General features: G+C 34.0%; 2 protein-coding genes across 4 annotated transcripts; both read left to right on the top strand.

Moving 5' to 3' along the window:
* The first annotated feature begins 418 nt into the window (after positions 1-418).
* On the top strand, positions 419-4,307 carry LOC136062010 (putative F-box protein At1g47790). Of its 2 annotated transcripts, none has more exons than XM_065760574.1 (3): positions 419-523; positions 1,477-1,630; positions 2,810-4,307. In XM_065760574.1, exons 2-3 carry the CDS (start codon positions 1,481-1,483, stop codon positions 3,941-3,943), a joined length of 1,284 nt encoding a protein of 427 aa, XP_065616646.1. In that variant the 5' UTR covers positions 419-523; positions 1,477-1,480; the 3' UTR covers positions 3,944-4,307. The 2 variants fall into 2 exon arrangements, with proteins under 2 accessions (XP_065616646.1, XP_065616645.1); XM_065760573.1 differs by lacking the exon at positions 419-523 and adding an exon at positions 639-764.
* A 2,291-nt stretch (positions 4,308-6,598) lies between these two features.
* Positions 6,599-10,511, top strand: LOC112003479 (putative F-box protein At1g47790). Of its 2 annotated transcripts, none has more exons than XM_024035693.2 (3): positions 6,599-6,724; positions 7,681-7,834; positions 9,014-10,511. In XM_024035693.2, exons 2-3 carry the CDS (start codon positions 7,685-7,687, stop codon positions 10,145-10,147), a joined length of 1,284 nt encoding a protein of 427 aa, XP_023891461.1. In that variant the 5' UTR covers positions 6,599-6,724; positions 7,681-7,684; the 3' UTR covers positions 10,148-10,511. The 2 variants fall into 2 exon arrangements, with proteins under 2 accessions (XP_023891461.1, XP_023891460.1); XM_024035692.2 differs by lacking the exon at positions 6,599-6,724 and adding an exon at positions 6,769-6,967.
* The last annotated feature ends 816 nt before the right edge of the window (positions 10,512-11,327 follow it).

The following is an 11,327-nucleotide window of genomic DNA, read 5'->3' as shown; positions in this document are numbered from 1 at the left end:
GAGGCTGCCTGAGAGCATATACTACGATCCTGACATTCGAGAGCTCCCAGAGGTTGATCCCCATCCTCCAACACAGCTCCCAGAGGCTTTAGAGCAATCCTTGATTAGCCAAGTTCCCCCAACCACTCTTGAGGTCTCCAAGGAGTCTGGTCAGCCAAGTGATCAGAGCAAACCAGCAGAGCCACCCAAGGATAAGGGCAAGAGCTTGGAAAAAGAGAAGATCTCTTCAGAGCCCAAGGACCAGGCCCCAAAAGCTGTTGCTACTCGGACGAGCCAGGCTGCCGACCCTGTGGTCCCTTAAGCAAAAACTTAGATACTTAGGTTTTTTTTTTTTTTTTTTTTTTTTTTTTTTTTTTTAGCGACTTTCCAAGACTTATATTTTTGCCAAAAAAAAAAAGACTTTCCAAAGACTTATAAACGGAACCTTCGCCAACACGTTTCTCTCTCTCTCTCTTTCTCTCTCTCTCTGGTTGATGGCAACAAGCGATTGACTGACTCTACAGGTTTTAGTTTGTACTACAAAGTATGTGTTACTTTTTATCTGCATGTTGTTGTCTATCTTTCTTTATATATAAGCCTATCACTTTATCTTGATGAACTTTCATAGAATTTTCCGTTTTTCTTTGTTCTTCTCATCTTCTCCTACACTACTTTTACTATTTGTTTGAGTGTTCACATTGTGGAATATATCTCATTGAGAGAGCGTGAAAAAAAAATTGTGGAATCTCTTTCTGTAGTTGGGTTTAGAGTTATACATACTGCAGGTGACTCTTGGTTCCATTTACTCAACCTTGATCCTCTGTTTCCTTTTTTTTTTTTTTTTTTAATGGGTTTTATTATTATATTTTTGAGTTCTTGTGGTGTTGTTATCAATTATGTGTTTTTGGGTTGTGGGGCTTTTCAAAAATTTGTTGTGGATGATTCTGTTTTCTTGTTTTTTTTTTTTCTTGGGTTTCTTGAAAATAATTTGTTGATATAGTTAACATAACTTGTCAATTCTGTTTCTTGAACATGTTACATCTATGTGGCATTACCTTATACTCTGTTTTCTGGGAAAATGAATATCATCTCGATTCTTGCGTAATTAGTTGCGTAGTTCTTTGATTTTATTCGGATACAAAAATGAAATTTTCTTGTTTTTATAATCTTATCTTATTTGATTTCATCAAGTTTCCTTATTTATGTTTGATTCCTTGTGTGATAAGTAATCTCCAGTTGAACTAGGGTTTACGATTTGATTGGTTAGGCTTTCTTTGTAGTGTAATTCAAAAGTATTCTACACCAAAAACATTTTAATTAATGGTTTTGTTAGATAATTTCTCCATGAAGTCAGTTGGGTGTGTTTTCTGTTAGTTTTCAAAAAATTTCCCAGCAAGTTTTTTAACATGTTGAAAGTTCTTTTGTCATATTATTAGATGTTTAAGATATCATACCTTGTTCCTTCTGTTACTCATTGATAAAAAATTTTGACTGTAGGATAATGGACTTTTGGGAAGACGATAATTCTGATGAAATGGATATTGACAATGACCTCATGGATGATTGTGAGGAAGATTCTTTTTCTGAAAGTGAACAAGAGAGTAATGTCAAACGGTTTCAAAAGTTGAACATTGACGATGATTTTCATGTGGTATGTATTTGATGATTTATTTTTTTTTGAGATTATCTATGATCAAATTAAGAATGATTCCCTCTGTCTCAAATGTATACATTTTTTAGAGAGCTCATAAGCATACAAATTTATTTGTTTAGTGCATTGATGCGTTAATTTTTCTGTTCATTCACTAATAAATTAGATTTGATTGTGTGCATATGGTGAGTATAACTAAGCCACCATAAAATTCCATGGCCTAGAGTGAAAACCTCATATGGATAATTGGAAGATAAAGTTTAAACAAAAAATCGTAAACAGAAGTTAATCTTTTTGTAGTAAAATTTGCTGTTCTGCTGATAAAAACCAGCCACCTAAAGTTTACAGGAACAACAAGAAACACAAGATTTTTCAATCCCACGTTATGATTTGATGGGATGATTGTGGTGTGAGTCCTACTTGGGAGTTAATTTAAAGGCCTGGATTTACCGTTCCCAGTATTGTAGTGACATTATTCAAAGCAATGTAAAATTTAATACTTCTAATAATTTGTTGGTCAGATAATTTGGGGTTTTGTGGTCTTTTATTTGGTTTTACTTTATAATAATGTGCGCTTTAAATTAGTTTATTTCAAGCTCAAGACTTTAAGTGTTGCCAGGGTTTTAAAGAAGCTCATATAAGCTTTGTTTTGGGCTTTCATTATCATTCACAGATTGGAATTTCAACAGCTAGCTTTGGGTTCTTTTTAAACCCTGGAAAGTGTAAGGCTTTCTTTCACTAGGACTGATTCCTAGTAACCTAATAGTGTGATGCTAGTAGTTTGTTTTCTTAGAGTTTTCTCTGATTTGCTGCAAATACTACCTAAGTTCTGAGTCCTTAAATTCCTAACCAAGTCCACTACTTCCCCAATATTTTACAAACCCTAACCCTGTTTTCAAAACGATAAATCTTTCCTTGATATCCTACATGAACATGACTCCTTTATGCTTGTTTTGAATCTTTTGATTAAGAATCTATGACCAACTGGTCTTAATTTGTAATTATTTTTATGAAGAACACATTTGGTTGGATTGTGTTCTTAACTTCTTTTTTTCATGCTTATTTTCTTATAATTTGGCAATATTATTAAAAGTGTTTAGATGCCAAGTGATCTTTTCCAGATGAAGATGCTATGCTTATATATGATATATTTTTAATATTTAATGATTGCAATTTCAGGAATATGCACCCCAAAGAAACACTACTGCATATGGCTCTTCTAGATGCCTTGAACATATAAAGTCTAAGGAGAAAATGGGAATTGGAGATTTGGTGAAGGACCATGCCCTTCCTTTCCTCCCAGCAAAATCAATTTGTAGGTTTAGATCTGTTAGCAAAGAGTGGAATAAGTGGATAACTAATCCATTCTTAGCCCACAAGCAAAGTCATTGCTTCCAAGACATCTCTGGATTCTTCTGTCAAATCGCTGGTGAGCACTCCTTCATCTCATGCGATCCACATTCATGTGGCGTTCCAGATCCTTCCTTCAGTTTCTTGCCTGAACCCGTTATCCTCAGAACCACTTGTAATGGCTTGATTTGCTGTCAAAGTTGCATTGAAGACAATGCCTACTACATTTGCAACCCTGTCAATAGGCAGTGGAAGGTTCTTCCAGGGCCAAATTATTATCATGGACCTGGATCAGCAGTGGCTCTTGCGTTTGAACCTTCTGCATTGAAATTTGAAGCAAATTATCAGCTTGTTTGTGCCATTCGTTTGGCTGATCATCTCCTCTGTTTTGAAATTTACTCATCAAGGTCAAAATCTTGGAGACTTGTTGACGCTTTATGTTGTGAGTTGGGCGCTTTGAGTGGCGATGGGTTTTACATGAAGGGAATGGTCTATTGGGAAACTTTATCTGGTTCGGTACTGGCTTTTGATCTAACATATGAGCAATTTGGGATTTTTCCACTCCCTCCAGAATGTGGACCAGAAGGTGTTTTAACAAAGAGGCATGGGGAGTTGTGTTACATTCTGCCGCATAAAAAAGATAATGAATTTGCAATTCGCATCTATGGGGATTTTAAAATGGTACTGAAGCATAGTTTTCCTCTTGAGCTAGATGATTTTGGCTATACGTCTGGAGGGTTGCGAGCTTTGTCTTGTCTGAATGATGATGTCCTGGCAATTCTTTTCGGAAATAGGATGATCACTTATCATGTGAAAGCACAGAAAGTGAAAACATTGGGCACAGTGAGGCCCGATGGATTTGTGACATGTCACCCATATGTAAACAGCCTTGTTCCCGTGGACCATCCATTGGTTAGTAGACAACAAGCTAACAGTCGGCCATGTACAAGCTCATCACTATGACATTCCATTGGTTAAGCCTATGGATATCTACATGCCTGTTTTGCACCATAAGTCCTTCCCTTTCCCTTTTTCTCAATCCGGCTTGTTGGTTTTAGGATGGTTGGTTGGAACTTTTACTGCTTGGCTATGGTTAAGCCTATAAATGGCTACATGCCTGTTCTGCATTATTAGTCCTCGCCCCATTTCTCCCTTTTATCAACCCGGCTTGTTTGTTTTAGGACATTTGCTTGGAACTTTTACTCTTTTGTGGAAGTTCCAATTTGAAACTTATGTTTGATATAGTAAGTTTTATTAGGCTATTGACAATTTGGCACTACTTGTGTTCAAACTATATGATGGTATGATAGGAATAACTTCTTCTTTATCTTCCATGTGAGCAATTTTGATGGTTATTTGGTACCATACAATTCCACACAAATACCTGATAATACAACTCTGATATTTCTGAATTTCATTTTAGTGAAATGTTTAAGATATCGTTTAGAGAATGTGTCGAGCTAATTGCAGAAAGCTTGTGTCTTTGTCCCATGCTAGTTTTATTAGGCTATTGACAATTAATGTTTGAATTGAGGCATGTTTAGTTCTTAGAGCAAAAGCCTAGGTTCTGTGTAAATTATGTCTCTGGTTGCGCTGGATGACATAGGTATATGCTTTTCGTAAGTTATGGCCTCTTTTACTTGATTTCAAAATTCCGCCAAGCTCCTGGCTACCTGTCCATTGGCAGTGGTATCTATTTTGGATTCCCCGCTGAATTGAAAGCAATAAAGTAGGTGCTAGAATATGTTGGCCTTGGCATATAGTTCAATTGGTGAATGCCTGAATGGTGATCGGACATTTTGATGCATGTTTTTACTACTTATAATGTACTTTTGTTATTTTGATATAGTGAATCTTGTTACTTTGTATATATAATTTTTACTTGATTGCTACACCTAAGTAAAAAATAATAAAAATAAATAAATAATAAATTTATTGTTATATTTAGTTTTTATTTCTTAACATATATATTTTTTTTTATTGTGACATAGTGAGATTTCAATTTTGTTAATTTTTATTATATATTTTCTAAATAACTTATATAAATATATTGAAAAGGTCAAAATCAGTTTTTTTTTTCTTAGTAAAGTAGCCCTTTAACTTAATCGATGGGACATAGATTAGGTCTTTTCCAAGTAATTTTATTTTTAAATTCTTTTATTATATTGTTACTAGGAAACCAAATCNCTCTCTCTCTCTCTCTCTCTCTCTCCAATTATATTTTGTCTTTCCACCTCACACACACACTCTCTCTCCTCTCTCAATAGCAGCATAGCCAATTTCTTCTCCCTTTCTCTTCCTGATACCGGTTTACACTGAGCCAGATTTGGTCCATCGACCAGAAAAAAATGAACACCAAATTCGGCAATTAATGTTCCAAATTTGGTGCCAGTTTGTAATAGAGTGGCCTCTCTCCTCATTTCCGTCAATAATTTACCCCATTTTATATATCACCCTAAACACTAATATCAAATACTCTTTAAAAAAAATTTTAATTTGTAATTTATTAATAGTCAATAGACTCAATGATGCGTAACAACCAACAGGACTTTTTTTCCCCGATGAAACAACTGACAAGACGCTTTTACTTTTTATTATCAAAATTTTAATGCCACCACCTATTTACAATAATGCTAAGATCACAACTAAATCCACAATGTGATGAATTGTGAGTAGTAGAGTAATAATGATGGATCCAATTTCACCGTTCACAACTCCAAGATTTTTTTACTAATATAATACCAATTTTTAAAGAAAAATACTAGGATCATAACAAAGTTCACAACTTTTGCCACAACTTACTATATGACAAGTTGTGAGTGGTAAAGATGTGAACCCACTGTTTTTTCTTCACTACTCATAACTCACCATGTAAACAAATTATGAAAAAAGTTGTGGTATTTGTTATGATATTAGCATTGTTGATTTTTAAAATTGTTCAATGAGGATGATTATGAGTGGCGAAAAAAATGGTCATCCAAATGAAAGTGGATGACATGTAAATATAAAAGTGACACATTTCTCGTTCAAAGTGGCTTATAGTGGAAAAAAAGGCATGTGAAATTGTCATACATGTAAATGTGAAAGTGACACATTTCTTATTCAACATGGCTTATTGTGAGTGGTGGAAAAAAAAAGTAGTTATCCATGTGACAGTGTTAGATATGTAAATGTGAAGGTGACATATTTATAATCAAATTTTAAAAATTATCAATGTGGCTGATTATGAATTAAAAAAAAAAGTTATTCATGTAAGTGATAAGTAATTAATTTTTTTTTAGAATAAGTGACAAGTAATTAATATTAAAGTGAAAGGGAGGCAAATGTGTATGAAATTAACAAAGAGTGCTACGTTTACAATATTTTTATAACAAATTTTAATTGATAGGTTGTTATAGGCTTTTAATTTAAATTTAACACTAAAATTACTTTTTACCTATTAAAAACAGTAATAATATATAAATATTATGAATATAGCATTTTTCAAAATAAAGTATAATGAGGACCTATAAATTCTCTTGAATTGATGAACGTGTCAGAGTCACTCGCTCGCATAAATACACCCCATTTGCTCCAGCGACTTTCCAAAGACTTATATTTTTGCCAAAAAAAAAAAAGACTTTCCAAAGACTTATAAAACGGAACCTTCGCCAACACGTTTCTCTCTCTCTCTCTTTCTCTCTCTCTCTGGTTGATGGCAACAAGCGATTGACTGACTCTACAGGTTTTAGTTTGTACTACAAAGTATGTGTTACTTTTTATCTGCATGTTGTTGTCTATCTTTCTTTATATATAAGCCTATCACTTTATCTTGATGAACTTTCATAGAATTTTCCGTCTTTTCTTTGTTCTTCTTCATCTTCTCCTACACTACTTTTACTATTTGTTTGAGTGTTCACATTGTGGAATATATCTCATTGAGAGAGCGTGAAAAAAAAATTGTGGAATCTCTTTCTGTAGTTGGGTTTAGAGTTATACATACTGCAGGTGACTCTTGGTTCCATTTACTCAACCTTGATCCTCTGTTTCCTTTTTTTTTTTTTTTTTTTAATGGGTTTTATTATTATATTTTTGAGTTCTTGTGGTGTTGTTATCAATTATGTGTTTTTGGGTTGTGGGGCTTTTCAAAAATTTGTTGTGGATGATTCTGTTTTCTTGTTTTTTTTTTTTCTTGGGTTTCTTGAAAATAATTTGTTGATATAGTTAACATAACTTGTCAATTCTGTTTCTTGAACATGTTACATCTATGTGGCATTACCTTATACTCTGTTTTCTGGGAAAATGAATATCATCTCGATTCTTGCGTAATTAGTTGCGTAGTTCTTTGATTTTATTCGGATACAAAAATGAAATTTTCTTGTTTTTATAATCTTATCTTATTTGATTTCATCAAGTTTCCTTATTTATGTTTGATTCCTTGTGTGATAAGTAATCTCCAGTTGAACTAGGGTTTACGATTTGATTGGTTAGGCTTTCTTTGTAGTGTAATTCAAAAGTATTCTACACCAAAAACATTTTAATTAATGGTTTTGTTAGATAATTTCTCCATGAAGTCAGTTGGGTGTGTTTTCTGTTAGTTTTCAAAAAATTTCCCAGCAAGTTTTTTAACATGTTGAAAGTTCTTTTGTCATATTATTAGATGTTTAAGATATCATACCTTGTTCCTTCTGTTACTCATTGATAAAAAATTTTGACTGTAGGATAATGGACTTTTGGGAAGACGATAATTCTGATGAAATGGATATTGACAATGACCTCATGGATGATTGTGAGGAAGATTCTTTTTCTGAAAGTGAACAAGAGAGTAATGTCAAACGGTTTCAAAAGTTGAACATTGACGATGATTTTCATGTGGTATGTATTTGATGATTTATTTTTTTTTGAGATTATCTATGATCAAATTAAGAATGATTCCCTCTGTCTCAAATGTATACATTTTTTAGAGAGCTCATAAGCATACAAATTTATTTGTTTAGTGCATTGATGCGTTAATTTTTCTGTTCATTCACTAATAAATTAGATTTGATTGTGTGCATATGGTGAGTATAACTAAGCCACCATAAAATTCCATGGCCTAGAGTGAAAACCTCATATGGATAATTGGAAGATAAAGTTTAAACAAAAAATCGTAAACAGAAGTTAATCTTTTTGTAGTAAAATTTGCTGTTCTGCTGATAAAAACCAGCCACCTAAAGTTTACAGGAACAACAAGAAACACAAGATTTTTCAATCCCACGTTATGATTTGATGGGATGATTGTGGTGTGAGTCCTACTTGGGAGTTAATTTAAAGGCCTGGATTTACCGTTCCCAGTATTGTAGTGACATTATTCAAAGCAATGTAAAATTTAATACTTCTAATAATTTGTTGGTCAGATAATTTGGGGTTTTGTGGTCTTTTATTTGGTTTTACTTTATAATAATGTGCGCTTTAAATTAGTTTATTTCAAGCTCAAGACTTTAAGTGTTGCCAGGGTTTTAAAGAAGCTCATATAAGCTTTGTTTTGGGCTTTCATTATCATTCACAGATTGGAATTTCAACAGCTAGCTTTGGGTTCTTTTTAAACCCTGGAAAGTGTAAGGCTTTCTTTCACTAGGACTGATTCCTAGTAACCTAATAGTGTGATGCTAGTAGTTTGTTTTCTTAGAGTTTTCTCTGATTTGCTGCAAATACTACCTAAGTTCTGAGTCCTTAAATTCCTAACCAAGTCCACTACTTCCCCAATATTTTACAAACCCTAACCCTGTTTTCAAAACGATAAATCTTTCCTTGATATCCTACATGAACATGACTCCTTTATGCTTGTTTTGAATCTTTTGATTAAGAATCTATGACCAACTGGTCTTAATTTGTAATTATTTTTATGAAGAACACATTTGGTTGGATTGTGTTCTTAACTTCTTTTTTTCATGCTTATTTTCTTATAATTTGGCAATATTATTAAAAGTGTTTAGATGCCAAGTGATCTTTTCCAGATGAAGATGCTATGCTTATATATGATATATTTTTAATATTTAATGATTGCAATTTCAGGAATATGCACCCCAAAGAAACACTACTGCATATGGCTCTTCTAGATGCCTTGAACATATAAAGTCTAAGGAGAAAATGGGAATTGGAGATTTGGTGAAGGACCATGCCCTTCCTTTCCTCCCAGCAAAATCAATTTGTAGGTTTAGATCTGTTAGCAAAGAGTGGAATAAGTGGATAACTAATCCATTCTTAGCCCACAAGCAAAGTCATTGCTTCCAAGACATCTCTGGATTCTTCTGTCAAATCGCTGGTGAGCACTCCTTCATCTCATGCGATCCACATTCATGTGGCGTTCCAGATCCTTCCTTCAGTTTCTTGCCTGAACCCGTTATCCTCAGAACCACTTGTAATGGCTTGATTTGCTGTCAAAGTTGCATTGAAGACAATGCCTACTACATTTGCAACCCTGTCAATAGGCAGTGGAAGGTTCTTCCAGGGCCAAATTATTATCATGGACCTGGATCAGCAGTGGCTCTTGCGTTTGAACCTTCTGCATTGAAATTTGAAGCAAATTATCAGCTTGTTTGTGCCATTCGTTTGGCTGATCATCTCCTCTGTTTTGAAATTTACTCATCAAGGTCAAAATCTTGGAGACTTGTTGACGCTTTATGTTGTGAGTTGGGCGCTTTGAGTGGCGATGGGTTTTACATGAAGGGAATGGTCTATTGGGAAACTTTATCTGGTTCGGTACTGGCTTTTGATCTAACATATGAGCAATTTGGGATTTTTCCACTCCCTCCAGAATGTGGACCAGAAGGTGTTTTAACAAAGAGGCATGGGGAGTTGTGTTACATTCTGCCGCATAAAAAAGATAATGAATTTGCAATTCGCATCTATGGGGATTTTAAAATGGTACTGAAGCATAGTTTTCCTCTTGAGCTAGATGATTTTGGCTATACGTCTGGAGGGTTGCGAGCTTTGTCTTGTCTGAATGATGATGTCCTGGCAATTCTTTTCGGAAATAGGATGATCACTTATCATGTGAAAGCACAGAAAGTGAAAACATTGGGCACAGTGAGGCCCGATGGATTTGTGACATGTCACCCATATGTAAACAGCCTTGTTCCCGTGGACCATCCATTGGTTAGTAGACAACAAGCTAACAGTCGGCCATGTACAAGCTCATCACTATGACATTCCATTGGTTAAGCCTATGGATATCTACATGCCTGTTTTGCACCATAAGTCCTTCCCTTTCCCTTTTTCTCAATCCGGCTTGTTGGTTTTAGGATGGTTGGTTGGAACTTTTACTGCTTGGCTATGGTTAAGCCTATAAATGGCTACATGCCTGTTCTGCATTATTAGTCCTCGCCCCATTTCTCCCTTTTATCAACCCGGCTTGTTTGTTTTAGGACATTTGCTTGGAACTTTTACTCTTTTGTGGAAGTTCCAATTTGAAACTTATGTTTGATATAGTAAGTTTTATTAGGCTATTGACAATTTGGCACTACTTGTGTTCAAACTATATGATGGTATGATAGGAATAACTTCTTCTTTATCTTCCATGTGAGCAATTTTGATGGTTATTTGGTACCATACAATTCCACACAAATACCTGATAATACAACTCTGATATTTCTGAATTTCATTTTAGTGAAATGTTTAAGATATCGTTTAGAGAATGTGTCGAGCTAATTGCAGAAAGCTTGTGTCTTTGTCCCATGCTAGTTTTATTAGGCTATTGACAATTAATGTTTGAATTGAGGCATGTTTAGTTCTTAGAGCAAAAGCCTAGGTTCTGTGTAAATTATGTCTCTGGTTGCGCTGGATGACATAGGTATATGCTTTTCGTAAGTTATGGCCTCTTTTACTTGATTTCAAAATTCCGCCAAGCTCCTGGCTACCTGTCCATTGGCAGTGGTATCTATTTTGGATTCCCCGCTGAATTGAAAGCAATAAAGTAGGTGCTAGAATATGTTGGCCTTGGCATATAGTTCAATTGGTGAATGCCTGAATGGTGATCGGACATTTTGATGCATGTTTTTACTACTTATAATGTACTTTTGTTATTTTGATATAGTGAATCTTGTTACTTTGTATATATAATTTTTACTTGATTGCTACACCTAAGTAAAAAATAATAAAAATAAATAAATAATAAATTTATTGTTATATTTAGTTTTTATTTCTTAACATATATATTTTTTTTTATTGTGACATAGTGAGATTTCAATTTTGTTAATTTTTATTATATATTTTCTAAATAACTTATATAAATATATTGAAAAGGTCAAAATCAGTTTTTTTTTTCTTAGTAAAGTAGCCCTTTAACTTAATCGATGGGACATAGATTAGGTCTTTTCCAAGTAATTTT

The sequence above is a fragment of the Quercus suber genome, unplaced genomic scaffold (assembly GCF_002906115.3).
Source record: "Quercus suber isolate HL8 unplaced genomic scaffold, Cork oak 2.0 scaffold_372, whole genome shotgun sequence".
NCBI classification, from domain to species: domain Eukaryota; kingdom Viridiplantae; phylum Streptophyta; class Magnoliopsida; order Fagales; family Fagaceae; genus Quercus; species Quercus suber.
The sequence above is the reverse complement of the archived record's forward strand: the minus strand, read 5'-3'. Positions and strand labels throughout refer to the sequence as shown.

Excerpts from the sequence above, each read along its gene's own strand:
- LOC136062010 (XM_065760574.1), top strand. The coding sequence starts at position 1,481 with ATGGACTTTTGGGAAGACGATAATTCTGATGAAATGGATATTGACAAT. Across the intron at positions 1,631-2,809 it reads TTGACGATGATTTTCATGTG|GAATATGCACCCCAAAGAAA; the intron begins GTATGTATTTGA and ends TTGCAATTTCAG.
- LOC112003479 (XM_024035693.2), top strand. The coding sequence starts at position 7,685 with ATGGACTTTTGGGAAGACGATAATTCTGATGAAATGGATATTGACAAT. Across the intron at positions 7,835-9,013 it reads TTGACGATGATTTTCATGTG|GAATATGCACCCCAAAGAAA; the intron begins GTATGTATTTGA and ends TTGCAATTTCAG.